Consider the following 27,001-nt stretch of genomic DNA (forward strand, 5'->3'; position numbering starts at 1 on the left):
CTGTACATACTGAACACACACTCTCCCTCCCTTTCTCAAGCGTTCATGCATACTCACTCGACTGCAATTGTTACTCTGTGACGGCAGCCAGTCATTTCTTGTAATACTCATGATGAATGCATTATTTATGAGTAGATTATTTTCTACATCTCTCTTAAATGTTCATTTTGACACTTTAACAACCTGTTTTAGCACAGGCACATTATCATTTATTACAGCCGCCATATCGGCATCTGCATGTTGGATATAGATCTAATACACAACATTACATTGTCCCTGTTCATGTCTACCTAGTTCTCACTTAAATAACATTTTCAAATGTAATCTTTAACAAATCTCAAAATCCATCTTTCATGCTTTCAATTATAATATACCGGTAGTGTGTGTGTGTGTGTCTGTGTGTGTATATATATATATATATATATATACAATTTAAATATCTTCCGTTTATATAACATCAGAATAATTATAGGCTTATTTGTATCACCCACTATTTTTATATCAGTGCATTTTGTCAGCCTATTGTTCTCTGTTTGTGCTGGATAGCACCGCTCCACTACTCCACAGCTGTATATTAAACAAAATATCTTCTTATTGGTTGTCATTTTGTTGCATCGTGCCACGTTTTTCTTTCTGTGTAAAAGTTGTCACTTCAGGCCAGGTTAGGACACGCTATACACAATTACACATCACTGTCAACCAACCCTGTCTGTGAGCATGGGGGAAGAAATTGCCGTATCACTACACATTTGTTGGATGTGGTGAAAATGTGGCTGCACATTATTACACATCAGGACTTTTTCTGGCCTCCAGCACCTTTAAAAATCACTCTAATTTTTTAGCCACAGAGCGCAGGTTGAGTGTGGGTAACATATTCATATGCTCATAAAGCATAGACTGGAGTTTGTTGATAATATTTCCTGTTGGTGTTTGTCAAATACAGGGGTTAAGTGCTGTCTCTTCTGGACAAATATGCTTGGTATTTGATGAGTTTTTTTTATTAGCATCTGGCACATGCATCTCTCTTTAGTACCGGTAGTTGATGCTAATGCTATCCATTTCCATAAATTGACTTTTATTGCAGAACTCGGCTTAAATATAGTCTAATGTCGACTGTAATTGGCATTCTGACCAGCAAAAACTCACTGTAGTCTCTATAATGACCTGGTTCCTGCTGCTTTACTTCACATGAAACTGCTGATGCTCTCCCTTTCCTCCTCTCTCTCTCTCTCTCTCTCTCTCTCTGCTGCAGGGACTCTTGGCCATTCCGGCCCTCTTTTAAACTCCAGCCCTCGTTAAGGTAACTCATTGTGACAGGTGGTCATTGTCATTTGTCACTCAAGCCCTGTGTCAGATTCCCTGCCCTTCTCCATGTTTGCCCACGGGTCAGTGAAAGAGTCATATCAGCCTCCATCCTGTCCTTGTGTGGCATTTCTCTTGCTTTATGGCAGTGAAAGTATTTGGTAACACTGTCAAAAGAGTCCAAGCCTGTGAAACATGTCATGTTGTGGTCTTTCATTCAACCCACCATATACATTCTGAGACCTCTGTGTGCAGTTGTGTCTGTTGCAGAGAACCTTCCCATGTTCATCTGTGTTTCCTCCAAAATTGTTTGTCAATGTGCTAGTTTTTTTCAGTGTTTCAGTGTTTAATACTGGATAGTTTCAACCAATGACGATCTACAGATGCAACACACCAGTTTAATGCAATGCTTGTTTTGTGTTATAAAGCGACAGCAATATGCTTTACAGTCATATAGTGTTACAGTAATGTTCTTAACTGTGCTTATAAATTTGACAACAGCTGGCTGATCTCTGATCAGACAAATCTTTTAAAATGTTATAGTATAGTATATAATATATAAAATATAGTACCGTACCAAGCTGCTACAATGACACATTTGAGCTAAATCTAATGACTGTTTTTAAGTTTTTGAGGTTTTTGTCATAAAAAATGGCACTTGATAACAACTAAATCGAATATTCTCATATTCTCTTTAAAAAAAACATTACTTGTTACTTGGACTTTTTTTTATTGTTTTTGAATATTGTGGTATTGATTTAAGATTTATTTGCCCTAAATTAAATTTAAATGTTAAACTGCTGTTGGTCGATTGATTTACAGCTTCACTATCAATTTTATTCCAATTCTCAGGACACTCCCGAAAAAGAGATTTTAATCTCAGTGAGTTTTCTTCCTGGTAAAATAAAGGTTATAATAATTAAATTTCAAACTTCATTGCCATGGTTTTTCTGGGGGGCCAAAGCATCTGTGGTTACGTGGGCGATTCTTGGCCCTAGTAGACCAGACCTTTATAGACTATAGATCAACTACTGGATCAAAGTATGGATCACTTAGGGGGCTTTCACACTAGCACTTTTGGTGCGCACCCGTGTTCGAATGACATCAGAGTTTGGTTCGTTTGGATGATGTGAACGCTGTCTTCCGAACTCGGGTGCGCACCCGCGAACCGTACTCGAGTCCGCTTAAAAAGGGTGGTCTGGGGTACGGTTCATGTGAACTCCAGTACGGTTAGCTGCTGATATGAACGCAATCGTACCAAATCGCGGAAGTGAACTGCTATTGATGACATATAATGTGGTCGACAGGACAGTCGTCAGTGCGCGTGTGTCACTTACCTTGACGAAAAGCGGGATTGCCCGCTGTCTTTGGAACGATTTTAGTACTTTTACGGACAGACGCAAGTGTGTTTCTGTATCTTTTCTTTGAAAACAAAACCAAAGGTTTAAAAAAAAGAAGAACAAATGTGAAGCAAGCAATTCTATCCATTTTGACGCCTTTTCATTCATAGCGGCGTCGGTTACCAAGCAAGACTATTACGCGCCAGCTGCAACTTGATGACGCAAGCGTACCGCGGTTCTGATACAAATAATATAATGTGAACCCAGTCCATCGGGGGCAGGGGAGGGGGGAGCAATCGAATTCGGGTTCGGAACAGGCAATCGAACCAAGTTTGAAAGCGCCCTTAGAAAGATAATGATTTATTTCTCTCTGTGTTTTTCTTTCTTTCTCTCAGAAAGGGGAGCAGTGGAGAGGCTGGTAGAGAAGTCGAGCTCGAGGACTTGCATGAGGACGAACCACCCACCTCTTGAGTGTCTCCATAGATCCTGAAGCGTTCCTCATTGTCTGCGCTTCTTCATTCAGACACTTCCAACCCTTCGAGCAGATGACCATCATGACCCAAACCGCTACACTACACTCTGTTTCCACCAACTTGAGGCTCACCTTGACATTGAACTGGATTCTGCTATTGCGTGTCATCATTCAGGCTTTTCACTTTTCTCAGTCTTGCACAAGAATCATTTTCCTTGCTTTTTTTTTTTTTTTTAAGTCTACCGTAGTGACGGTACTCAGAAAACCTGGTCTTGGTAATCTGGCGAAAATCTTTCTCCTTCATGCAGTTTGGATCTTTTCATCTTTGTTCTTTTATCCTGGCTAAACAAGAAGATTTTGGATGGAATCTGGCCCAGGTTTGTTTGAAAACCAGACTATGTCACAAGCTTTCTAGAGCAAAAGACTACAGCATTTACAAAAGATGCTAATATTAACTTGGTACAGCAGCACCTCATAAAGCTAAAAAACAGTGATGGCATTGATGCAGTGTGCTGCCATCATAACGTTTGTACATGTGTATAAAATAATAGCTATGCTGTCTTGCCTTTTTGTATATGTTAATGTGCAATTCTTAACCCTATCTGCGTCATTGCATGCCTGAAATATGGCATTTTCCATATTAGGGTGTTTCCATATCTCTGTTGCTTTCCATTTCTTTCATACTATCAACATTTTCTAATTTCATTCAGATACAATGTATAAACAGACACACACACACAGTGTTGTAGTGTGAATCAAAGGGGCTTATGTAACTACTAGACACTAAAAGAGCTCTTGATGTATAAATGTCTGCACATTCAGTCATTTCTAACGAACAGGGCTTTCTCACGAACTATACAGCGTTTGGTATAAGCATTATCTAGAACAGGGCTTTTTCTCCATGTTTGTGAATGTCAGAAATCACACATTTGGAGCGCACCGGATGCAGGGCTCTCGTGTCGCAACGCTTTGTCTCTACAGGAACAGAATGTGTCATTGTTTACCAAGTCTTCACATTAGAAAAGATCTATTTATCAGTCAGCAGTGCTAACGGGCGCTCGAACGCACATGCAAATATGCCACCAAGGCAAGCAAGTGTGTGCTGATGCGGAAAGAGAAGGAGTCACTTTCACTCAAAACAGACAAGCCAATTGAGGGAAGGATCATCTGAATATGGTGTTTATCTGTGGAACGAAAGTGAAACGCCATTCAATGTCATCACGGTCCCTCTTGGCCTGTATTAACTCAGTCCAAAACAATACTCCCTTGTTTACATCGGACCGTCTGCCAGACGAACCCATCAGCCCCTGTTTTTGAACCATGTATTGAAAGTACAAAGAGAATCTAAGTGGACAACCATTGTAAATACGCATTGGCGACCGAGATATTTAATTATGACCACAGATCACTCATATTAATTATATTTTGATTACTGTTATCATTTACCAAAGGTCTGTTCATACCAATACGAACGTTTGGCACAAAATTCTGTCCAATTTTCACATGCAATTTGTCTGTTCAGACCAATGTTTTTTTTTTTTTTTAAATGGCAGTCCGGCTGAATGAAAATGGGAAATTCATGCTTTTAAATTTGTTTATGCTTTTAAAAAGCAGAAATACCCCGGTTACCCTGGTACTCAAAGTCATGTGCATTTAAGTTTTGCGTAGCCAGACCATCAGACTGGCAGAAAGTCTTGCGTCCATAGCAGCTGTCATTGGCCAAGGACAGAAAAGGTTTAAACCATCCCTTACAATCTGAATGAAGTTTCAATCAAATTTGGCCAATTCATTCCAATTGACATGGTTACGTGTGACTTTTTTTTATTCAGACTGTGCTACTAGTCAGATTACAAACAGATTATGTTGAGGTGAACTGTCCCTTTAAATCATTTCAAGAGAATAAAACAGGACTCAATTAGGTCAGCTGCCAATTATTTCTAGTAAGCAGCAAGTGGTTAGAGGAAACCTTTAACCGACGTCAGTCATTTAGATGACTCATTATTGCTTATGAAGACGGATTTATAAACTGCAGTGAAGCGCATTCATTATATTCTCACTAATATCCTGTGCAGATGGTGGTCCATTTTTCAGACTCCTACACATTCTTCCCTTGTTCTCTCTCTGACCCCCTCTTATGCACAAACTCCTAGATTGGTTCTTGCCCATACCATTTTCTATTTAAACTGAATTACACAGGAAAAAAAAAATTTCAGTGCCAAACGACTAGTTTTTTTTTTTTTTAGTCTGTTTGTATTTGATTCAGGCATTAAATGGAGTCTCGTTTCTGTTGTGTATTAGGATTCTGTATGTGGGTACTCAGGGTCTGGACACTGCTGTTCTGGAAATACAGAGAGAATGGAGTAGCATATTCTGTTCTCAGGAGCTCTAAGGTGTGTTTACTGTATGTGTATAAAAAGTTTTTAAATGATCCCCCTTCTCTTATATGTGCAGTCGCATTAGTCCATTCTGTCTTAAATGTGCAGTTGTCTTGTGTGTTACTTCTTGATGTATGCTATGCACCTGTTAGTGTCTTGACGTACGGCATGTCCCTTAACTTGCTATAACCTTTACAAACCTCTCTCTAGGTTCCCCATTCCTTTTGATATCTATATGAGACAACACAAATAATGTCTAAAACCCCTTTAAATTGTTTCCTTCAGGACTTTTGTATAAGCTAAACATATGCAGCAAAATGCCATACTCTGGCTGAGCAATCAACTCGAGTGTGAAGTCTTTATTTTATTTTCCGGCTCATGTGCAATAGATGAGGTTTGATCATTTGTCTACCCACATTTATAAAGGTTTCTGCTGTTTGACATGAGTTTCATAAGGAAGTGAGAGAAATGTGGCCATTTTGACGCACTTTGTAGCTGTGAAACGTTCTTGCTATCAAAGCTTTATGCTTTTTTTTTTTCATTTCTTACAAATGTTGATTCAAAAGTATATCAGAATTGATTCATGTATGTAGATCGTAGAACACTGTCTCGCTCGCGTACCTGCAGTTTGAACTGCCCAGTTATTCGTGTCAGAGTGCCTGATATTGCTGGTTATTTATAGACGTCTGTATTCTGCTGCATTGATCTGAATGTATACCTATGACAAAAATCAAAGAAAATCTACAAAAAAGAGCATGGCCCGAGAAAGCGCCGAATGCAACTCATACTATGTAAATATGTACCAAACCATATAAAGATGCTATTTTTTGCATGCTTTTTGTACACATAGACATAATCAAAGACAATAAAGATATCACAGGTGACTCTGGTTCCCTCTTTATATTTTGTTATTTAGGGTTTTATTATCATTGTTTATGATAAAAATGAGCATTGAATCTACCAGTGAAAATGAACTACTAATAACCATATGAATTACAGTAGTACTGTACACAACAAAACCAGACAATCCCTTCCTGGTGCTATCTGATTTTCAAATAGTTTAAGAATGTACATTTATTCAAAAAAAATCTAGGTACCGGTACTGTAGATGCCAACAAAGAAAAACTAAGCCATTGTAAATAAATCCAGACAGAGTTATCAGGATACCAGTACAAGGCAGAGGGGTTTTTGTATCATCCTGAAAGGGTTTGGTTATGTCATGTCAGAAGAAAGAATTTCATCGAAACTATATTGATACTTTTAGAGACAGTATGTGCTTTTATGAGCACAGCTAAGAAACAGATTTCCTGGATAAGTGTGTAAAATAATAATAATAAATTAAAAGACTTTTGACGTTGAGCGCCCTATGTTTTTTGGCTCAGTGTTTCATTAATGAACTAAAGTAAAAACTAAAGGCCTAAACATCATCATTCTGTCTTTTAGAGCTGGATAGTTTCAGCTTTGGATGGTTCATTGACCATCTAAAGCTTATTTCACACAAAAATCAGGGGGTCACAGTTTGCATACAGTTTGACTTGCTACAAGAATAAAAACCTGTACAAAACGCCTATCAGGCGTTAAAATAACTGTTTTAAGGTGATTCTGTATCAAGATTTGTATATGGGTGACATATCCAGACATTACCCTGTTTGTAAAAAACAAAACAAAAACACATAAAAAAAGTTGCCGAAAACTCTGTAAAGAGTTAAAGACCTCATAAAATTGTTCCTTCACAGTCCTGAGCCTCAATATTAACACACCTAGTGGAGGTTAGCTGCGTCTTGAATCAAAACAGTGATTGGACATGTTTTCTCAGTAGTTTGGAAAGGAAAAGTGATGTTGTCTGGCCGTCTGGCTTATGCTCCAGTGTTGAGGTGTTGTTGTTTTGTTTTCAGTGCAGTAACGTTATTCAGTCATCATGGCAGCCGTCTTGACTTCACTCCTGTGCACGGCAAAGATCTGAATTACTGTGACCACAGCTAAAATTGAAGTTGTTTATGGAGATATGCTATCATTCTTCATGGATCTGCGATTGAATGGTATGTTACCTTCGGTAGTTCCTTTTCTTTCTGTGACGGGGGCAAGGCTGGCTTCTGTGGATGGAAAAATGCATATCTGAGATTATCAACCACAATGTTTTTCTTTCTCAGAAAGCTGCCAGAGTGGGAGTCCTGCTGGTTAAGATGTGCCCTCGCTTTCTTTTCTCAATAAGAGACAAGTTTGGTCAATTTGCAGCGTTGCTACGGTAACTATCCCTGCAGAGATCTCTACAGGAGGCCGATGTGTTGCATAGACTTGAATGCAATAGTTTCTCTTACTGCCCATGTGCATACAGATAAAAAGTAAGATATTTGCTGACACATGTGTGGTTATAGGACTTTTTTTCTCTCTCTCTCACACACACACTCCATCAGTTCAAGTGAGGCATGCTGCTTTGTATACCATATAAGGGCATTTGAATTATGCGTATCCTGGATGTTTTCTTAATGATACTACGGGAATGTTGCTTGATGTAAATGTTTGGAAACAGTACTGCATCTGCAACCGCTCAAGTAACAATTTTCTTGCCTGTCATCTAATATATGTATCTCTGCTGCCATCTAGTCTAGGCTATGGGTAGTGAATAGCATAAGTAACTGTATATATCCATGAAAAGCATTAAGTTACTACACACCAGCAATCACAAAGGCAGGATACTGTTTATTCATTCAAAAGTCAACACTCACCTCGTCCTGGACTTCTGTATGCTTAAATTTCATACTTTTGTAGAAATCTCTCTTTGGAAGTAAATATAGAAGGAGCAAATCACAGACGACGGTGGCCTTAAACGAATTAGAACAAATATTAACTCATTTTAGTGAACTTATAAAATTAACTGTATAATGTTACTGGGGATTTCTGTTTCAAACAATTGCTGCTGTTTTGAACTTTCTTTTCATAAAAAAAACATTTCCACAAGGAGCATATAGTGTTCAACACTGATCATATGAAAGGGTTCAGCATATCAGAATGATTTCTGAAGGGTCATGTGACACTGAAGACTGGAGTAATGATGCTGAAAATTCAGCTTTACTGTCACAGAAATAAATAAAATGTAAAAATATATATAAAAAATACAACACAATTGTAATAATTTTTCACAATATTACTGCAGTTACTGTATTTTTGATCAAATAAATGCAACTTTGATGAGGATAACATTTAGTCATTTAGCAGACGCTTTTATCCAAAGCGACTTACAACTGAGGACTACAGCAAGCGAGTCATCGTGAAGAGGCAAAAATAACGCAAGAAGTGCTCAAAATACAAAGTTCAGGCATTGCTCAGAGTAGCATAAGCCAAACAAGGGAGGATTAAAGGAAGAGTTTTTTTATTTTTTTATTTTTTATGTCAAGTGCTCACGGAAGAGACTTCTTAACAACAACAACTTATCTTGTTGATAAGAGACTTCTTCTCTTAACAATTCAAAAATGTAGTTAAATTATTTGAGCAATCAGAATCAAGTATTTCATAGAGCTGTGCAATATAGTTCCACATAAATGCATCTGGTATCTTCACCTTGATTACTTTGAACAGTAGAATCCAAAAGTGGAATCTGTGGTTAAATGTAATTAAGGAAATTAAACCAGGTTTATCTCTTTATGATAGTGTATTCTCTGTGAGACTCACCACTCCAAAGATTCCTACTCCTGAGCCAATGGCCATCAGCGTTGGGATGATATCAAATTTTCCTGCCTGCAAGGAAAAATGTAAACACATTGAAATGTGCATGTGCCGTAATTTCTTTGTAAATTATCCATAAGAGAAATATACTTACCCGTCCATGAACAATGATGTCTATCCGTACACCAAACACCTTCATAAGAGTTCTCTTCTCCACGTTATTCTCTACATAATATTTTGCAAATCTGAAAGAGTCAGTAGCACATAATAGTTCAAGTGAATCCAGAAGATATTCATTCTTTTAGAGATCTAATTGAAGTTCACAGGCTTATGAACAATACAGTACACCAGGTTTGACCTTTTCTCAGTTTAACTGTAATTTTACTTTTAAGGGAACATGAATATTGGTAAATAATCTATGATGGTGCATCGAATTTTTTTAAATATTTCATTATATAACCGTGTTTGTCTCTTTTACAGTTCTGCTTCTGAAAAGTTTGTTTTCACAAGGTGATTAAATAAACTTTCTTACCCACCTGAAATTATATCCCAATGATGGTTTCTCCACTTTGTCATTTTTCCCTGTTCCATAAAGACCATGGAATTCATAATTTGGTTTGCAATGTCTGATACTTAGGTCCAGATTGCAGTCCCAGTCAACAAGGACGCCTATAGCACCACCCTAACACATAACAAAAACCATGAGGATTATCATCTTCATCAGTCACTACACCAATAATACTCTTGTAAACCAATAATGTCATAGTAAATATGTAATATTGGATGTGTTGAAATAGATGTATTTGCAGCAGGAGGAAAGTCGCATTTTCAAGCCATAGGTTCCTTGCGAATTTCCTAAGTTTTTAAAATTATTATTATTATTATGGAAGCTTATTTTCACCTCTGAAAAAAAAATACATTTTAAAATAAGGATTTAAAGTCACAATTATGAGATATGATGTAACCGTGAGTAAAGTCGCAATTATGAGAAATATAGTTGCAATTGCAAGATGTTATGTAAATACGTAAAGATGTAAACATTGCATCAAATAAAAGCACAATTATAGAACTAAATATGGTTCTATATATATTAAATATAAGGTCTCTTCAAGTTTTGTTGAGTATAGACCTTAAGGCCATGATCTGATGATTGTCCTTGTTAGACGTCAGTGGCAGTGCAGTGTGAATTGCCTTTTATTTTACCGTACTCATAAAGAAAAAAATAGCTGTGTGTATTTAAAAATCACCAGTGACGAAAAACCTACCACACGAGCTATGTCAGAGAAATTTAACCCGGAGCGCTCAACAATGTCTCCTAATCTGAAGATAGGACACAGTGGATCAGTCGTGGGGTGATACAAACAGCTATTGATGTAATTCTGGTCCACACTCTCCACCAAGTTACTCCTAGAGAAAGAAAAAAGTATGAGGAGAACGTTCATTGTAGACAAAATTGATAGATTTAATTTTAACCCTGGCCTTCAAGAATGTGTAAAGTGCCATATTGATTTACAGTTGTGGTAAGAATTATTGGCACCCCTGGTAATTATGATCAAAGATGGCTATAAAAATAAATCTACTTTGTTTTCCCCTCTTTTTATCGTTCATTAAAAAATTCGCAAAAATCTAACCTTTCATTGAAGTAAAATATGGGAAAATCACATGATGAATTAAATGCTATTCTCCAAAACACATTGGCATAATTATTGGCACCCTTTTATTAAATACTTTTTGCAATCTCCTTTTGCCAAGATAACAGTTCTGAGTCTTCTCCTATAATGCCTGATGAGTTTGAAGAACACCTGACAAGAGATCAGAGACCATTCCTCCATACAGCATCTCTCAAGATCCTTCAGATGTTGGCGCTTCTTCTCTTCAGTTCAGCTCACTCATTTTCTACAGGGTTCAGGTCACAGGACTGGGACGGCCATGGCAGAAGCTTTATTTCGTGCTCAGTGACACATTTTTGTGTTGACTTTGTTGGATCATTGTCCTGATGGAAGATCCAACCACTGCCCATTATAAGATTTAGCAGAGGCCGTTAGGTTTTGATTTTTTGATTTTTTTATCTGTTGGTATTTACTAGAATCCATGATACCATATCTGAATAAGATGTCCAGGACCTCCAGCAAAAAAATTGGACCACAACATTAAAGATCCTGCAGTATATTTAACTGTGGGCATGGGGTACTTTTTGTATCCCTGTTTGCACCAAACCTTTCTGGTGTGTTTGCTGGCAAAAAGCATTTTTTTTTTCAGTTTCATCTCACCATAGAACCAGCTCCCTTTTGAAGTTCCAGCCGAGTCTGACTGCTAAATATGCTTTTGAGATTGTTTTTGGATGAGCGAGGAGGATTTTTCTTGAAACCCTCCCAAACAACATGTGGTGATGTAAGGGATGTTTGATTTTTTTATAGGCTTTCTGACCCCAAGACTCAACTAATCTCTGCAATTCTCCATCTGTGATCCTTGAAGACTCTTTGGCCACTCGAACTTTCATCCTCAACGTAAGGCAATATAGACACACGTTCTCTTCCTGGCAGATTCGTAACATCTTTAGTTGATTGGAACTTCTTAATTATTGCCCTTATGGTCAAAAGGGGGATTTTCAATTCTTTAGCTATTACTACTGTAAGTATCTTACAAGTCACTTTCTATTTTGTAAAGCACAACAATCTTTTGCTGCATGTTTCTACGTTTCTTTTGCTTTCATATGAGATTTAAAAAAAATACTTTATATGCTTTGAATTGATTTGTTAGGAGTTACCATTATACCACAAGGAACAACAAACAATTTGGAAAAGAAAGCATTTACCTTACTACTTTAAACTGGCGAAAAGTAATGGAGTTTTTGATGAACAGTGTGTAGTTTTCTGCTGTCTGCAGGATTGGAGGGCTACAAGAGGGACAAAACAAATTATTAAAATTAAATGGATCAGACTGTGGGCTGATTCAAATCCATTTTAAATACAATTTGTCACATGCAAACAAACATATATTTATGTTTAAGGCAACTGTCACATGCAAACAAACATATATTTATGTTTAAGGCAACTGTCACATGTAGTTTGATTCACTTGTTCCCAAGATTTCTACATAGACATGAAATTCAAGCTTTTCAGAAGTTTGCTGTTTAGAAAACTTCATTATAGTCGAACTATAATACATTGTATAATACAATGCTGCTAAGAAAAAATGAACATGCAGTAGACGAGTATACAAGCAAGAGTTTGTTGTTAGTTGATTCTTACAACTAACATTGATTCTTGACATTGATTCTTACAAGTTACTGTTTGACACCCTGTGATTGAAAATATTAATCAACAATAATAATAAAATAAGCATCCATACTCTGGTATTTGACGGTCATCTTCAACAGGACACCAGGAGAAGATCTCACAAGTACTGGTGTTGGTGACACACTTGCCCGTCATGTGCCCTGAGAGAGAACATAATGTCGTAAGGGAAGCAGGAGTATAAGAGGGTTTGAGTGGATCAGAACAAACTGAAACAAAAGCTTGATCAGAATATAACCACAAAGGATGATGATTGGATACAAAAGTCTGACTTCCCTTGTGAAAATGCTTTGATATATATTTTTATCATTTGGATGATGGATGGATTCAATAAGAAAATCCCCCTTTTTGGAGCACGTGATTATGTTTTGATCAAGCTCTGGTTTCAGTCTGTTCTGATCCACTCCAAACCTCTTATAGTTGTAATATTTTTAATCATAACGATTCCATCAGTCTAGCTATTTAGGAATGCTTTTATCAGAGTTGGTCATATCATTGATGTTTGTAATTTCAGTCTGACTCTTTTTACATTGCCAGCCAGGAACATTTACATTCAAACACTGAACTTGCTTTGGTGGTAGCATGGCATTGACAAACCTTGTGACAAGGTTTAAATACACATAACATCAAATACACAAAGACATAATTATACAAGCATGAAATGAAATGCAGTCCACGGCATGGCAAACAAGACGGTTGTATGTTTTCACAGAAAACGACTGATTTTTTTTCCTGCGTTCACGGAGTCAGTATAGCAGGATTAGTAGCACGTGTTGTATTAATAGTTTGTTGGAAGTTTGTGCCAGTCATTCACGACTGAAAGTCAGGAAACTATGAATTACAACAATGTGAGATAATTCTGTTTACTTATGCCTGTATGTCTGCTATGATGCATGTGAAACTTAGTCAATATTTGAGTATTTGTGACCCACATAGAGCTCAGGATATCAGTCAATGATGTGGGTGTGATTGCATTTCTTCTTCTTTTTTTAAATCAGCTTTATGCCAATCATAATGAAATATAAAAAATAAAAAAAAAGATTAATTTAGCATGAGTTTAATTTATTTATGTTTAGGTAGCAGTGGGATAATTTAGCATAGCCGCTGTTGTAAATGACATGGTAGAATTTGGCTACTGAGAATGTTTGAAAACTGAAACCAAGAAAAAAACTTGAAATCATTTAATTCAATTTGCTTTTTATCTTAAACATGTTGTTGCTGCTAGTACTATTAAATTACACTTGGCAAGTGAACTGAATCTGGATTAGAGCTCTGTGGAACTCTGGGAATTACAGACATCAGTGAGCAAAGGGTAAAATACATCAAAGGTGTGGAAAGCGAAGGAAAAAACATCAGAGCAAGAGAGCAAAGCATGTTAGTCATGAATGTTAGTGACTTACGGAGACGACGGCATGGCTGATGTGCAGTTAGAAGAGCGAAAGTTCACGAGGCCCCCAGCAATTCTGAGTGGAACATAAACCAAATGCTTGCGTGCAAGTGCACCAATTTTCTTACCCCATGATTTATTTAAATTTTGTGGTACATATCTTAGACCGCTGGTGCACTGATTTAGTTACCAGTCAAGGTCAAAGAGATTAGAGAATGGTCACGAGAAGACACTCAATAGCTGAGTTCCTCGGCCCCCCGGCTGCTGTTAGTGATGAGAAGTTAGTCTGCTGTGCTGGTGCCTTCTGTCGGAACAATGAAATGGATAGAACTTTACCATTTCCCGTACGTTTGTATTTGCCCTCATCACAGTCTGCGTCCGAGGTGCACTTGTTCCTGTTCTTCCCATCTGGCAGCTGAAACACACAAGATTGGGAAATGCACTTTAATGTCTATTAGTGTTTTATTAAGCCTGAATTTGCTTGCTTGAAAATATACAAATGTGAGAACCAAATGAGACAGGATTCACAGAAGGGGCATAATAACCACAAAACCTCATTCTTGAGACTCATTTGTTTAAGCAAAGCTTTGCAGGTAGGGCAATAAAGTCAAATAGAGATTCAAGTGAAAGACAAATAAGACTGAGGTGAACCGAGAGAATGAATATGAATAGATGGTAGACAGGATGTCAATGTATAAAAATGACTTTGGTGGAAAGTAACAGATCAGATGACACAGATGTTAAATGTGTGGTTGCCAAGTTTAGCAGGTGAAATACTTTCTGTTTATTTCAATCGACCACACTGTAGCAAAAAAAAAAGAAGAGTCTATGCCTCATGTGTAATTGTGTATTAAAGACTGAATTAAGTGCTAAAATACATTTGAGATTCAGTCACATCACTCAATTGTATCTATTGTAAAAAATAAATCATCCTATACAGGGGTGTAACAAAATATCGTGTCACAATATATCGCACTACAAAAATGCAACAATATTGTATGTATCGTGAATAGTGACAATATATATGGTGTATAGTTCACCCAAAATTAAAATGACTGTGTGTCAGTACTACATTAAACTACTATACAATGTTGAATATAATATATAATAATGCAATGGGGGAATATTTGTGGGTCCTGATAATGCCAAATGCCTTGTTACCAGTAACAAATTGTCCTACATTATTTATTTTAAATATATCTAGTCAGTGACAGAGTGCAAGCATATTCGTCTAAAATAATTCTGTATTTTCAGCTTCAGAATCATGAATGTTTTTATTCTGGTGTCTCCGTTGTCCTGTGCATTGGGTTTCCAGCACCAAGTCCTAGCTTATTCATTCACACCCACAATGTAATATCAAATTTAGCATTTCAATCAACAGATTTTTTTTAAACCTTTTATCATGTCTTGGAGTATCACAATATCGTATCGTGAGTTCACTATCATGATATGTATCGAATCGTGACATGAGGGTATCGTTACACCCTAACTAAGTGTCACACACCATTACACAATTTGGCTTCTACCTTAGACAAACACTAGAGAATTGTAACGGTACATAAGATGTACAGTTTTAACTGTTTTTGTTTCATACATTTAATAAGAAATGCAATAAAAATCAGAAAAATTAAAGCCAAAAAAAAAAACAGAACGGAATGACCAAATGAGGTAATTGTGGTAATTTAATGTGAAAATTTCCATTTGCATGCTGCATGACATCTGTGGTCAGGAAATTAGTCATATAGAGATATTCTGAGAGAAAAAACAAACATTTATGAGAACCCCAATAATGAAAGACAAGAGTTGACAAAAGGAGAGAAATATGTCTTTACCTACCTCAGGACATGTGTCCTGTTTCTGTCCCACAGTGGAAATGTAGTTGGTCATCACAACAAAAGATGAATCGCCCTAGAAAACAGAACAGAAATGACTTGAAGGGGTGCAATTTCAATCCCTAAGCTCAAACCAGCCTACGGTGGAACAGAGCCAGAGTGCCACATTGAATTCACATCCTTTCTCACTGTATTTGGTGATGCAGAGTAGAGTGTTTGAAGCTGACTGTGCACACTGTACATGACTTCAGGCTAATGTTTTTGACACCCCTGCGTGACATGATTAATGTCCTTTTTTGAAACCAAAAACTAAGCCCAAAACAAACTGCAAAAAAAAAAAAAAAAAAAAACTGTACTTTTAAATACTTTTCAGTATTTAAAGCTTGATTTAGACTTTTTGTGTAAATATGCATGGCTATTTCAGCTCACATCAGTGTCAGAGAGGCAGGTGCATTTGTCTGGGACTGAATGTAATGTTTAACCTAAGCCTCAAATAGCCAAACAGTGTCATTCCATCTCTCATGTCTCTGCTCTGCTAGCACTTTTAGCTTAGTGTAACTACAGCAACTTGAAATCATTATCAACAGTGCCTTCCTGCTTACTTATAGCCTACATGTGTCAGGTTTTCTGAGTTCATATGGTCAAATTTGTTTATTTCAGTAGTGACAATTGTTCAGGGTCTTAGAATGTAGTACATAGAATATGAACTGTAAGCAATAAGGTATGAGAGGCTGTATCGTGTTTTCACACCTGAAAGTCCGCACCAAGGTCCGAACCAAAGTTCATGTTTTGATACATTTTATACATTCGGTAAGTTTTGGTTTGGTTTCACACATAGACTGTAAAAAGGTTTCACATCGCAATTATTGCTAAAGAACGTCGTCATCATCTATGTTTGCTGCATCTTGACATTGATTAGTTTGTAAAACGGACGTGCGTCTGACATCACATCAGCATGGACTACTTACACAACTACTTCCGCGTTCTACTTATTACATATCGGGAGTTTCCGGTTATAGTGTTTAGCGCACCTCCATACATGAGAATGCAGATTATCACTACGTTTTATTGATGCCAATTGATTAAAACAATGAATAATGATCTCTGTATTAATTAGCCTATCTTCTTGAGCCTGTTATGACATAATAAAAAAAAGATAATTACTGCTTGTAATTTGTGTATTTGTTCTTATTTTATACTGACTGTTCACTTCTTTTTAATAATGTTAGAACTTTATCAGTGAAGAGCATGCTTTCTCCGCCAGAACCGTCTTGCAGCACATCTTCGTCTTCGCAAAATCCAAATTACAACATTGTATAGATGACATTGTATCATATGATGCTCATAAGTTTTTTAATATTGTGTTAGTAGCTGATATCACTAAATCAGTAAAAGAATAAAAATTGCACTACGATCACTACTATCACTACTATCACTACTTGCACTACTATCTCCATAAATTGCCTGTTTTTGCACTTCCTGCTTTTCCCTGCTTGAGAATATCTGTCCAATGAATGGATGACTTTTGCACACGTGGTTTGTTTACAAATTTAGGTTCACTTGCAAAAAGAGCAGTGTGAAAGCGAACCGTACCAAACGGTATCGGCGCATATGAACAGAATTACATACATTATTTCGCCAATAGGCGGCGGCAAAGGCTGTCTTTTTTAATCAGTCAGTAGTGAAGATTTTTACATTGAATGGATTCAAACTGATCACGGAGAAGGAAGACGTAACTGACAGACACGGCACGGGTAAACCCGTTAACTGTTAAAAGAACATGATATCGCAGCGGACATTCAAACGGATTATTTTATTATGAATATAGGCCTGACCTGAAGGAAAATGCTATGTCTACTCTAAATGCAGGTACAGTACACTCGCTTACTTGATCTCTCACTCAAGTTCGTGCGCGCGCGCGATGGCAAAGCTGATTTTTCATCAATCATTACTCCAGTCTCGATGATCACATGATCATTCAGAAGATCAATTTAAAGGGATAACGTTAGTTCACCCAAAAATAAAAAATAATAATTCTGTCATCATTTACTCACCCTCAAGTTGTTCCAAACCTGTATGAATTTCTTTCTGCTTCTGAACACAAAAGAAGATATTTTGAAGTCGGTAACCAAAAAGTTGATGGTCCCAACTCCCCATTGACTTCCTTAGTATTTTTCAATGGGGACCATCAACTGTTTGGTTACCCATATTCTTCAAAATATTTCCTTTTGAAGAATCTCATACAAGTTTGGAACAACTTGGAGGTGAGTAAATGATGGCAGAATTTTATTTTTTGGGTGAACTAACGTTATCCCTTTAATGCATCATTGCGGAATAAAAGTATTTTAAACAGTAGCCTAGTGTGTACACATAAAGGATGATATTTGTTATCGCAATGGACAATTTGATGTTTACCTTTTCTGGACATGATATTATATCAAGAAGCTCCTGGAGCCACTCCTTTAATTGCTAAGTGATGACGCGTTTACTTTTCTGTCAACAGTCGGTTTGTTTCTTATTGCCCGGGGGATTTCTGCTAAATAACGAAACATTCTGAAAACGCTGCAGGCTGTTGGCATAAAGTAAATAGTTGCAGGCATGTTCAGTTATTTGTTTATCATCATATCTTTATGATCAATTACGGTGTCATATTGTTCAATGTGTTTCTCTGTGTTTCCCTTCTAAATAGTGAGTCACAATTGAGATGTTTACTTGCCTTGACAATGTTAGCACTTTGAGTGAGAATAACCTGAAGCAGCGTGACTGCAAATGTTTTCACAAAGAGTACTTTTATGATTTCACCCAATCCACACCAATAATGCACTTTGCTGGATGGGCAATTACCCAGTGAGTACCTATATATCTGCATTCAAATGCATCTATTGATGAAACTAAATATATATGCTACCTAAGTATATAAATCAAGGCCCTCTGAACTGTTCAAACAATGAGGTTTGAGTTCAAAATTAAGAGGCATAACCCACCTGTTCAGGAAAAACATAATCGGCTACATCCCATATCCTCTCCACTTCACTGATATTTGTGTAGGACACACCCTTCATCTTGGTGAAGACGGAGCTTATGGCAGTATCCACTGCCTGGTAGCCTTTCTCATACATAAACACCCACCTAATAAAAGCGAGAGAAAAAATCATGAACATTTCTGATCTGCCATAATCAACCTGCATTCTGAAGACCACAGATTTAATTCACAATCACATTAATTCACAATTATTCTATAAACTATAATATAGATATATTGTATTTCAAAATGATTAATTACAGTTCATGTACTCTGAATGGCAAATAGCATTCAGATCAGACTGACACACATTAAAATCAGTCTATTACAAAATATTTTTACCATTTGTCCAAAAACATGAGATTTCATGAAGCCATAAAATAATAGGCTATATCACCTTGTTACTGAATACATATGACCAAATTCTTCGATAAAGGGTTACACAAAGTATATTTGATATATTTTGGTGATTGTGGACTAATATATTCTTGTTGTTGACAATATAGAAAATATTTTACATTTATTTTTTATCTTAATTCATTTTATGAAACATTTTATTTGATTCTGATTCTGAAAAGGCATTCTTTCTTTATTTACATGAATTCCCACAACACACAATTTGTCAATATTGAACTTTAGTCTCACTTTTTGGATTTAATTTGATCCTAATAACTTTCACCCAGAACTAGTATTTTTTATTGGTTACTGATTGATAATAACATTACAAAATATATTTATAATTGCATTATTTAATTTTATGTGGGTAAAAAGCATATAGTGTATCCTATCCTTATGTATGCACTATTAAACTTGCGCAGCAGTTGGAGGAAAACTTTGAAATGACATATAGCCTTAGGCTGTTGCTGTTCGATAATTTGCATTTCAGAATGTGTGCGTGTGTTCACACATAGTTCAGCCATCTTGTGTCATAAAAGTAAGATGAAGCAATAAGATGTTGGCCTCATGCCCAGTAACAAGACACAGCAAACGTTATTCTTCCCTTTGAAGCATGACTCGCTGCCTTATCGTCTGACACACCTAAAGTTGGCAATAGGCGAACTGCTCCAAACAGACCAAACTTGCCAAACAAATGCTACTGCGCAGTGTTTATCGACTTGATCAGTTTGTTTCATTCAGATTACCTGACTACAAAGACAAACAACTTCTACATGACATATAACAGATTCTGAAGCACCCTCCACTTCAAGCTGCATGAAATCCAGCTATTGTGTTTAATGCTTTTTAGCTTTGAATTCCCAAACAAATACTTCTGTCAGCCTGCTGTGTTTTGGACTCGAACTGCATTCATTTAGAGTGGTCTGCTGATGTTCACTGATAAACTGAAAGGGAGTCGTAACAGAGAGGGATGCGAGAGCAGCACACCTTTTCATTTGTCCTATGATCACTGACATCAAAGGGATAATTCACACACACACAAGAAGGACAATTCTGTCATAATTTACTCACCCTTAACTCATACAGGTTTGTAACAACTTGAGGATGAGTAAATTATGACAGAATTTTTGTTTTTGGCTGGACTTTCCCTTTAAAGGAATAGTTCACACAAAAATGAAAATTAGCCCAGGATTTACTCACCCTCAAGTCATCAGGTGTGACATTCTTCTTTCAGACTAATACAATCAGAGTTATTTAAAAAAATGTCCTGGCTCTTCCAAGCTTTATAATGGCAGTGAATTGCGGTTTCTGTTTTGAAGTCCATAAAAGTGCATCTATCATAAAAGTGCTCCATGCGGCTCTGGGGGGTTAATAAAGGCCCGCTGAAGTGAATATCTCTATTTAAAACTTTATAAAGTAAAATAACTAGCTTCCGGCCAAAGGAACATACGGATTTCACTTAAGTGCAAGTAATGCGACGTACTGCCATAAATGTAATTACCCTACGCCACGACGCACTACTTCTGACATCACAAGTTGCGTAAGTTGCGCTTTAAGCATAAGTAGACTGCGTTTGGCCGTAAGCTAGAATTTTACTTTGTAATGTGTTAAATATGAACATTTTTCCTACACAAACTGCACACGTTCAGAAGGCCTTTATTAACCCCCTAGAGCCGTGTGGAGCACTTTTATGACATAGATGCACTATTATGGACTTCAAAACAGAAACAGCAATTCACTGCCATTAAAAAACTTGGAAGAGCCAGGACTTTTTTTTAATATAACTCCGATTGTATTAGTCTGAAAGAAGAATGTCATATACACTTGAGGGTATGTAAATCAACAACTATCCCTTTAAAGGACGTTTATCGTATAGTCACTTTGTTACAGTAAAATAAGCTAGAAATTGCTCTTTAAAGTAGCCTAATAATTGCAAATTGGCACTTTTTACAGTGTACACTAACACTTTTCCAAATGATTATTGCTCCAATATAGCTTTATATACAGTAGTCATTTATTTGAACACACTTATTCAACATTTATTTGGTTAAATGCAAATAGTTTTGCTTAGAGCAGGGGTTTTCAAATTGTTCTGGAAAAAATCTAGCGTAAAACTGTAAAAATGTAAATAACAATTGTAATAAATAAATTAAAGTGCAGTGATTAAAATAATATCAGTTGTTAATCTTTTAAATAGATTAAATGATTCAAACCGTTTTGATTCATATAAATAAATAAAATTAACTGCATAGATAAACAAATAAATACACAATACATTTAACAGTATAGTTTAGTCACGTTTTGGGTGTTTGTTTCTTGGTTTCTGGTCTGATCCCCCGTTTTAGTCATGTGGTCCTGCCTTGTGTTCCTTTGTCTGTTGTCATTAGTTGATTATTTAAACGTTCACAGGTGTCCCTTGTCTCGTCGTTAGTCCTGTATGTATTTAAGCCCTCATGTTTGCCATGTGTCCTTGTTGAGTATCGATTCATGTCCAGGCTCCTGTAGTCTTGTTTTCTAGTCTATGTTCATGTTCATGCTTTAGTTTTGAGTTTTCATGCCTTTCATGCCTTTTGTTTTATGGTTGATTGTGTTCTTTTGTAAATAAATTGCGTTTGGTTTCTCACCTCACTTGCCTCCATTGGAACCTTTATAGTAATATAGAGTCTACTGTGCAGGGTAGAAAAATATATAATAATGTAAAAAAAATGTAGTATGTAAATGGTGTTTATAAAAGATAGTTAAATTATTTAGGATGGGGGTCCCTCACATGAGGATGATCATATTTGGGGTCCGTGGCATCTAAAAGATTGAAAAAACCCACATAATGTATTTACTGTTGCTCAGAGGACTGCACAACACAGGTTTGAATTAAGCTACATAAGAGGAAATACTCAGTTTGTTAACATCTGTCAAAGTCTGTTTTTCCCCATGAATGACTATAGCATGACATTTTGCCGCTCAAATAAATGTTTGCTTTCATAAACAAGTCTTTATGCGACATTCATATAATCAGCATCACATAAGTATAGCCTATCTTTTAGACGCCTGTTTATCTAATACATACTGAGGGCCAGCTGTTAGCTCTAAGACTGGAATTGAGCTGTTGCAATGTTATAAGCCATTAAAACTAAATCATACACAGTGAAAAGCATGTGGACACACTTTTAAGCAAATCAAGCGTACAAAATAAATCTCATCTTATTCTAATTTTCTTCAGAAACATGTCTGTCTGTTTTGAAACAATAACAGTTTGATGGTGTACGGCTAGTTAGACCAAGCAATGCATTATCCTAAATGGTAAATCATGACACCACTTAACTGTTTGTTTGCATTCTGTAAATGTTTTTGCTCTTGTTGAAGCATGTTCTGTTTCGATAATCATGCTTGTGGGTTTCCTCTGCTTTTCTTTTTCAGTTTTTCAAGAATAAAATAAATCTCTTACCCAATGATATAGGATAGAACGCCCAGCTGGATGATTCGGCACACAACTGCAACTCTTCTGTTTCTGACCAGAACCTGCCGAGGAGTTTCGTATTCAAAGAAGAAGTTTGAACAAGATCTCTGTATTATGGATGTCATTTTTCTCATTGAAAGGAAAGGGCAGGAAAATGTGATAAATCCTCCTCTCTGTGTTCTTGAGAAGTCCTGGAAAACAATGTAAGATGTGTGTAGAGTGCTGATCTCTGACTTCCTTCCTCCCCTCAGCTTTATCTGTCTCTCTGTCTCTCTCTTACTCTTCTAAACCAAACACTTCTTAAAGGAAACCACCCACTTTGCGTTGCCTTCATCCCCCCTCCTCTTGTGACTGTAATACAAATTCATGTACATGCGGATAAACTTCTTAAGGGTGGAGTAAGAACTCAGAGTCCAATTGCAAATAAAGGCTTAATGTCCAACACACATCTCTCTCTCTCTCTCTCTCTCTCTCTCTCTCTCTCTCTCTCTCTCTCTCTCTCTCTCTCTCTCTCGCTCTCTCTCTCTCTCTCTCTCTCTCTCTCTCTCTCTCTCTCTCTCTCTCTCTCTCTCTGCACTCTTCATGTACCTTCAGTCACTGCCTTTTCTGAATGACTGCTAAATATAAAACCCAGACAAAAAAAAAATGTATGTACACAGTACACACATATACAGATTAATTTTAAGCATAATGAAGCATCTCTGTTCATATTGCTCTATAAAGTTATGGTTCACCATATTAAACCAGCCTTTGAATTTTCCAGAGAGCAGTGGATCAGTGACCAGTCAAAAATGCCTGCAGTGATATGAAATTCCTTGATTCAAGGAATGAATATCATCAAGTGCACACAGGCTTCTCCAGTGCACACACGGACACATGTCCTTATGTAAATGGCTTAACAATGTGGTGTGCATACAGACAGTGGCTTTATACAGAACATATTTACATATTATTGGAGTATCAAATAGGCTACTGCAGGTAAGCCTATTCATGGTCTGCTTTTTTCATGGTCGACCCCCCCAGAAAAGGGTATTTTAAAATAAAGGATTACATTATATTAGATTAATTATCCTAATTATTGTTGAAATACTAATAGTAAAAAGAATTTTACTCAGAGCCTCGCTCTCAGTCGTTGAGCAGCTGTGACAACTGACAGCGTGTTCTTTACTCATGGTGCGTCACCACTAGAGGACGCCATTACTCTGTTAGTGGAGGCGACTTATTTCTCGTGCTTTTGTTAAGCCTGTTTTTGGGCGAATGGAACTTTGTAAAAATTATCAATTAACAATCAAGCCATTAAGATAGACTCAATTAAACGCCGTTAAATTGTCCTTTTCCATAATTTGGTTTTAAGCACAGTTATTATACGGGTTTCGTTTTCTTGTTTATTTTTGTGTGAAATTGTAGGCCTACAGGTGATATTCTGTCTAAACAATAATGCGTCAGTACACAAATATCATACATTTTGTTAATAGCGTACATTAGCCTACAAATAGAATATATAAATCCATTTTATAAATATTCGATAGCCTACATTAGCATTGCAGCAACTTCCCGTAGTTTTCTTTGAGAAGGTTTCATTCTTACTGCAGGCTATCAGTACGTAGTATCTCGCAATATTTGAGCTGTTTTCTTTCTTTTGTCACTTTTCAAGACAGCTCATTGAGTTGTCAGTTTTGAGGCTCCTCCTCACAGTCGCATGATCGGTGCAATGTTACATCAATCTTCATGAAGCCTGCGCTCTGATTGGGTGGAGGCGTGGCCTTTCCCGTAGTAGGCGGGGTTTACAACTGTCAGTCCCGCTGGAGTGAAGCCGTGCAGTTCACGGCGCGAGTGGACAAGTGGAGACAATCGAATGAAACACGGATTCGATAGTAGGAAAAAAACTATCTATAGAACTAAAGGATACAATTGAAACGTTTCACATGGGGAGTTAAAGAACAAAATGACGTGTATGCGTTACACTATGTTACTGTTCTCAGTTTTGGAGTTATTGTTGTTTGGATACACCGCTGGTTTGTCGCGTACTGTACGTCGCTTGAGCGATGAGAACGCGTCTCAAGGCGCGAGACTACCGCGTGCTGTGTTGGGTGAGACGTTGGAGACGACCACCATCCCAAACCACTTACAAGAAGACGACAGGGACTCCAGGTTTTCACCTTTCACCTCCACAATGACCATCACAACCAGGGATTTCAAAACCACTGGCAAATCTAACCAACCACAGCCCTTCTGGCTGACCAGCACGGCAGCGCTTCTTACCAAAACAATGAACCCAACCTCCAAAGGCAGTCAAGTCAGAGAAAACTCCACAACACTAAACATTACAGTAAAACCCACTTCTTCCTCTCCAATTACTGGCACAGAAAACACAACCCCACCTGAACTGGATACTGCAAAGAGTTTATGGACAGTGAAAAGTACCCCAAAGCCTCTTGTCTTGACCACTGAGAAAGGTAGGTTCGGTTCTCACTCAGTTCTCCCTTTTCAGTGACATGAGGATGACGAGTAGCCTATGCAAGTTTGTAAAAATGTAAGTTTTCCCAAATGTGCAGTCCTTTGGAGCGTGTTATACCATAAAAAAGCAGGCCCTAGTGTGTCCTTGAATTTCTTTCCCAGGCTCTGCTAAACAGATTTTGAGGGATTTGCGATAGGTTCACACCTGCACAAGCTGTTCTAGTGTGCTACATTTATTATTTTATCTTCGTTACACAGCATTCTGACAGAATTTCACACTGTTTCTTCTTTATAGTCACAGGTTCACAGAGTTGTTTACTGCTTCCAGAGGATCAGTTACAACAAACCAGTACCATCTTTGTTCAGAGACACTCCTTTGTCTCAATTCTCTCTGTAGGTTTTGTGGTAATACTGATTATCAGCTGTAACAAAAACGAATTGACAGATTAAATACTTGCCACAAACCTTTAGTACTTTACAGGCAGCTGTGAATCTGAAGGACATTCGAGATAAGGCCAGTTGTGCAGAGACAACCTTCTTAATGTGATTAATTACCACCTGACTGCAAAAGGGGAAAACAGTCATAAATCTTAAACCTTCCACTCGTTTATCTTGAGTTACATGATGCCAAGCTAGCTTTGAGAATAAGGATGATTAATTTTCATTAAGGTCACCCAGTGTAGTATCAGCACCTTCTGCTTTATCTGTTTAGTTGAATGACACGTTTTGTCTAATTCATAATCTTTCATCTAGTCAGTTTCGAAATTCCTCTTTTTGGTATCATTCAATTCTCTCAGTCTGAACTTGGATATATTCAGTGACAACAGCAGGATGTAATTCAGTTAAAAGAAAAGTGAACCAGCCATATGAGGTATAGTAATCAAAGGTTCAGTTATACAGTATGTGATCTGCAGCCCCTCTGGACTTCATTGGAAGTGATTGTACTGCAGGGAGACAGGTGTTTGAGATTACAGTTAATAAAAACCATCTCATTCTATGCAGCAGCCCGAAGGCGACCGGTTCTGTGTCTGTTTGGGATTTGTTTCTGGATTTTAGCCCTTTGCTGTTTACTGCAGGTCTTCAGCTTCCACAGTAAAACCGGATATGTCACATTAAACCCACTGATTCAACAGCTTAATATACATATGAAGAGATAGGAGAGTTATCATATTTCAAGGATTTTTGTGCATTTGTTGTGCATTTTTATATTTATTTTTTGCCTTGAAACATTTGTTTATGATTATCTGAATTATGGGGTGAAGGTTTGAAAGACTAAAATAGCTGGTGTTTGACTTTTGTTCCTAGTGTGGTTAGTTTAGTGCCCCTTGTTTCCCCAGAAATGACATCATTTTAGGGTTAGAGGTGACCCGGATAGCATCTTATTAGAAAGCTCAACCTAAAATCATGGGCATAATAATATTCAGGATCTGATCAAGACATGGAATTAAGTAAATGTTTTGTTGTGATGATTGATAAGAACATCCATGGGATTTTGTTCTGGCAACTGTTATTTTTGATCTAAAGTTTGTGCATGTTTAATATTAGCAGTGGTATGGGGAACCTTAAACATTCACCTCATTCTGTCACAAAATGATTTCAGACTCAAATAACACCTACACAAGTTATTGTAAAAACCAAGAATCAGAGCGAGACACCTTAACTTAAGCTGCATTTCCTTTAACGTAATTCACCCCATACTACAGACCACCCAAAATGCAATTTGACTTTTATTATTACAAATGTTAGTATTGTCTTCTTTATTGTGTTAGTACAAAGCATAGTGATCATTAATCAGTCTTGTAGACGCACTAATGCAGCATTATAGCTCTTGGACATGCTGGTAATTGTCTCATTTCAGTTCCTTCCATTATATTCTCTTTTTTACTCTGTACAGTCTGTTTCTACATGGTGTGTAATAGACAAGGCAATGAAAAAAAGAAATAGATTGTGGTGAAATCATGCGTTTCATGTTTTTGCATGTGGATGGACACATTACATGTATGTT

At 37.1% G+C, this 27,001-nt stretch overlaps 3 protein-coding genes across 16 annotated transcripts in view; 2 read left to right on the plus strand and 1 right to left on the minus strand.

Moving 5' to 3' along the window:
- Nucleotides 1-6,373, plus strand: part of camkk1a (calcium/calmodulin-dependent protein kinase kinase 1, alpha a) — a 96,107-nt gene extending 89,734 nt beyond the window's left edge. For 5 of the 10 annotated variants that reach the window (XM_079607538.1, XM_079607540.1, XM_079607536.1 and 2 more), the window contains 2 exons: nucleotides 1,253-1,300; nucleotides 3,038-6,373. In XM_079607538.1, the coding sequence (XP_079463664.1) occupies nucleotides 1,253-1,300; nucleotides 3,038-3,113 (124 nt within the window). In that variant the 3' untranslated portion in view covers nucleotides 3,114-6,373. The remainder of the gene's footprint in view (nucleotides 1-1,252; nucleotides 1,301-3,037) is intronic. The other 5 variants (XM_079607544.1, XM_079607542.1, XM_079607545.1 and 2 more) reach the window with 1 other exon arrangement.
- On the minus strand, nucleotides 6,372-22,913 carry p2rx1 (purinergic receptor P2X, ligand-gated ion channel, 1). 5 transcript variants are annotated; one of them, XM_079607563.1, is made up of 13 exons: nucleotides 22,528-22,913; nucleotides 18,652-18,796; nucleotides 15,672-15,743; nucleotides 14,172-14,250; nucleotides 12,504-12,591; nucleotides 11,968-12,048; nucleotides 10,418-10,559; nucleotides 9,689-9,834; nucleotides 9,307-9,397; nucleotides 9,159-9,224; nucleotides 8,216-8,311; nucleotides 7,538-7,582; nucleotides 6,372-7,431 (listed from the first exon to the last, which is right to left on the minus strand). In XM_079607563.1, exons 1-13 carry the CDS (start codon nucleotides 22,671-22,673, stop codon nucleotides 7,426-7,428), a joined length of 1,203 nt encoding a protein of 400 aa, XP_079463689.1. In that variant the 5' UTR covers nucleotides 22,674-22,913; the 3' UTR covers nucleotides 6,372-7,425. The 5 variants fall into 5 exon arrangements, with proteins under 5 accessions (XP_079463689.1, XP_079463691.1, XP_079463690.1 ...); XM_079607565.1 differs by having other exon boundaries at nucleotides 14,184-14,250; nucleotides 22,528-22,892; XM_079607564.1 differs by having other exon boundaries at nucleotides 6,404-7,456.
- Nucleotides 22,914-24,244: 1,331 nt separating this feature from the next.
- Nucleotides 24,245-27,001, plus strand: part of LOC306996245 (multiple epidermal growth factor-like domains protein 9) — an 80,629-nt gene continuing 77,872 nt past the window's right edge. The window contains exon 1 of the mRNA XM_079608565.1: nucleotides 24,245-24,995. Coding sequence (XP_079464691.1) covers nucleotides 24,485-24,995 — 511 coding nt within the window. The 5' untranslated portion in view covers nucleotides 24,245-24,484. The remainder of the gene's footprint in view (nucleotides 24,996-27,001) is intronic.

This window comes from Phoxinus phoxinus (assembly GCF_949152265.1).
Source record: "Phoxinus phoxinus genome assembly, chromosome: 3".
NCBI classification, from domain to species: domain Eukaryota; kingdom Metazoa; phylum Chordata; class Actinopteri; order Cypriniformes; family Leuciscidae; genus Phoxinus; species Phoxinus phoxinus.

Excerpts from the sequence above, each read along its gene's own strand:
- p2rx1 (XM_079607561.1), bottom strand. The coding sequence starts at position 22,673 with ATGAGAAAAATGACATCCATAATACAGAGATCTTGTTCAAACTTCTTC. Across the intron at positions 12,049-12,503 it reads GATGACCGTCAAATACCAGA|CCCTCCAATCCTGCAGACAG; the intron begins GTATGGATGCTT and ends TCCCTCTTGTAG. Across the intron at positions 7,583-8,215 it reads ATACAGAAGTCCAGGACGAG|AAGCCAGCCTTGCCCCCGTC; the intron begins GTGAGTGTTGAC and ends TTCCATCCACAG.